This window comes from Tetrao urogallus (genome assembly GCF_951394365.1).
Source record: "Tetrao urogallus genome assembly, chromosome: 4".
Taxonomy (NCBI): domain Eukaryota; kingdom Metazoa; phylum Chordata; class Aves; order Galliformes; family Phasianidae; genus Tetrao; species Tetrao urogallus.
Genome location: NC_136817.1, coordinates 58,561,226 through 58,564,594, shown reverse-complemented (window position 1 = coordinate 58,564,594; position 3,369 = coordinate 58,561,226). Strand labels below are relative to the sequence as shown.

Here is a 3,369-nt window from a genome sequence, read left to right as displayed (position 1 = left end):
GCGGCCACGTCGAGCAGCGCCGAGTGGAACAGAGCTGAGCGGAGCGGCCGGGCAGGAGCGCGCCGAGCGGTGAGCGCGGGCAGGGGGCTGCGGACCGCCGGGGCGGGGGGCAGCGAGCAGGGGTGGCGGCCGGGCGGGGGGGCAGCGGCCCCATGGGGCCGGGCGGCGGGGCGGCGCTGGCTGCTCGGCGCTCCCCGGCCGCCGCCGCCGCCCCGCCGCCGCCGCCGCCGGTAGCCGCAAGCCATGCTGCGGGGCGGCCGCAGCCCTCTGCCGCCCCCGGCGGGAACCCCCGGCGGGGCGAGGGGACAGGCGGGAGCCCCCGGAGCTGCGCAGGTGGCGGCGGGCAGCCTGCTCGCCTTGCTCATCCTCTGGACGCTCTTTGGGAACGTGCTGGTGTGCGCGGCCATCGTCCGCTACCGGCACCTGCGGAGCAAGGTCACCAACATCTTCATCGTGTCGCTGGCCGTCTCCGACCTGCTGGTGGCTCTGCTGGTCATGCCCTGGAAGGCGGTGGCTGAGGTGGCCGGCTACTGGCCCTTTGGGGCTTTCTGCAACGTCTGGGTGGCCTTCGATATCATGTGCTCCACGGCCTCCATCCTTAACCTGTGCGTGATTAGCGTGGACAGGTACTGGGCTATTTCCAGCCCTTTCCGGTATGAGAGAAAGATGACCCAGCGGCTGGCCCTAGTGATGATCGGAGTGGCCTGGGCACTGTCTGTGCTTATATCCTTCATCCCAGTCCAGCTCAATTGGCACAGAGGTGGGGATGCTGCCACTGCTGCTGCCACTGGGTACATTGAGGATAGGTTCGGTACTGGCTTGGAGGCAGCGGGTGCTTTCACCACCTGGGCAGAGGACATGAGCACCACATGGGTGGCACTGGCAGCAATGACGCCCTCCGACGGCACCTATGGGAGCAACAACACTATCCCTGGGTCATCGGAGAGCTGCGACTCCAGCCTCAACAGGACTTATGCTATTTCCTCCTCCCTGATCAGTTTTTACATCCCAGTGGCTATCATGATTGTCACCTACACGCGGATCTACCGCATTGCCCAGGTGCAGATCCGTCGCATCTCCTCACTGGAGCGGGCGGCTGAGCACGCGCAGAGCTGCCGTAGCAACCATGTTGACTGCCATCATCACACCACCCTTAAGTCCTCCATCAGGAAAGAAACCAAAGTGCTGAAGACTCTCTCCATCATCATGGGCGTCTTTGTCTGCTGCTGGCTGCCCTTCTTCATTCTGAACTGCATGGTGCCCTTCTGCGAGAGCCCACCCAGCGACCCCCGAGCTGGGCTCCCCTGCGTCAGCGAGACCACCTTCAACATCTTCGTCTGGTTTGGATGGGCCAACTCCTCCCTCAACCCCATCATCTATGCCTTCAATGCTGACTTCAGGAAGGTCTTCTCCAACCTCCTGGGCTGTGGCCAGTTTTGTTCGAGCACTCCAGTGGAGACCGTTAATATAAGCAATGAGCTCATCTCATACAACCAGGACACCCTTTTCCACAAGGAGATAGTGACTGCGTATGTGAACATGATCCCAAATGTGGTTGATTGTGAGGAAAACCGGGAGGACCCTTTTGATAGGATGTCCCAGATCTCCCCTGACCCCGAGGTTGCCACTGACTCTGTCTGTGAGCTGGATTGCGAGGGGGAGATCTCACTAGGCAAAATCACACCTTTCACTCCAAATGGTTTACATTAAACTGCATCCTCTCCTGGTCCCTTCTGCTTAGATTATACACCAAAATATTAACACTAAATGGAAAAATCTGCTTGATTTATGCTGTGGTTTGATCAGTCACTTCATGCTAACTTCACTTCTCTGTATAGCGCTTTGCAGAATGTTGTTACACTGTCACTGATGGGACAAACTGACTGCAGCCATGGGGAGGTCTCATGGTACAAGTACGGTCAGTCCAGTTGTAGATGGACGTTGCATTGTCAGTGCTGAGTGTTGCTACTTTTGCAAACAGGGACTGATGTTGAGGCTGGTATAGACATCCAATAGCTTAACTTCTGGACTGCTCATTTGTTCAGGTCTTATGTTTCAGTTCTCTTTTTGTTTGTTTATTGTTTTTCTTTTAAGATAGAAATAGCAAGGTGATGATTTGGTTGATTATTTAAATGTGTGTTTCTGCCAGAACAGTTTACGTGAAATCCATGTTCTCCAGGCGGAGTTGTTGCCTGTGGTATCCTCACCATGTTCCCAGATGAATAAATAAATGTTACATTGATCAAGGGGTTATTATCTTTCATTTATCACTCTGAAAGATTTACAACCAGTGTTCAAACTGTAACATTCTTATTTGAATGGTTACATGACTAACTGCTAAACCCTGTTACTGTAAAAGCAAAACGATCTGTGCAAAAATACAATTTTTGAATGAAAGGAAGGATCATACGCACCGTTGACTTAAAGGAGCTTTTTTTATATGGCTCTGCTTACAGCCAGTTAGGTGCGCTTTTTTTTGTGCTTTTTTTTTTTCTTTCCAGTTTAACTGATGATGTCCCTATCAGTGATTTCCTTTCTGCAGCTAAGAATATCAAGCACGCACACTTACAAGCTGTTAAGCCCTTCCACTTAATTCTATATTTGAAATTGCCTTTATAGATACCATTAATGAGAAGAATTTGGTAATGGAATTAGCAGCTGGATGTGTCTAAAAACATTAATTATGCTTGAAAATGATGTTAGTAATTAGCAGCTCCCAGTGTAGACGTACTACATTGGAGAACTCAATGAAACTGAGAGAAGAAAACATTTTTTTAGTGATTTACTTTGTCGCTGGAAGTTAATTATGTTTTTCAAATGTGTGAAATGTCCTTGTAATACTTTGACTCTACAAAATGTTTTAGAACAGTCTAAACAAATTGTAAAAGAGTATTTTAAACTTGGTATCTGTTGAAACATTTGCATCAGATGGAATAGACTACTTAGAAATGTTTACACGCTTTTGGCTCAGAAGTCAGAAGCAATGCTATTTACAAGACAAATGATCAAAGGTAGTAAAAGCAAGTTATTCGTGCATAAGATTTGAATTAATTAGGAATCTCCATGCCATGAGCTGTACAGATGTACATTGAGCAGTTTGTGCTGGTTCAGTAGCGCTCTCTATAGGGTCTATCCTGACTCCGCTCCGCCCCAGCCCACCCAATTGGGAGGTGAAGGTCCCTGTGCTATGAATGGAGGAATAGTAGGATTTACACCAGTCAGCATGCTTCAGGAAAAGAAGTGTAAGTAGCATTTGTGAATGTTATGCACTTAGGATTGAGCCTCTTCGGAAGCTAAGCCTCTAATAATGAGCAATAAGGGGTTGCCTTATCTCTGCTTGGGATATCTGATGGAAGAAGTCTCTGAGGC

General features: G+C 50.1%; 1 protein-coding gene across 1 annotated transcript; it reads left to right on the top strand.

The window, feature by feature from the left end:
• Positions 1-243: 243 nt before the first annotated feature.
• DRD5 (dopamine receptor D5) lies at positions 244-1,710 on the top strand (the record flags this gene model as incomplete). Its single annotated transcript, XM_079534205.1, has 1 exon — positions 244-1,710. One exon carries the CDS (start codon positions 244-246, stop codon positions 1,708-1,710), a length of 1,467 nt encoding a protein of 488 aa, XP_079390331.1.
• Between the last annotated feature and the right edge of the window lie 1,659 nt (positions 1,711-3,369).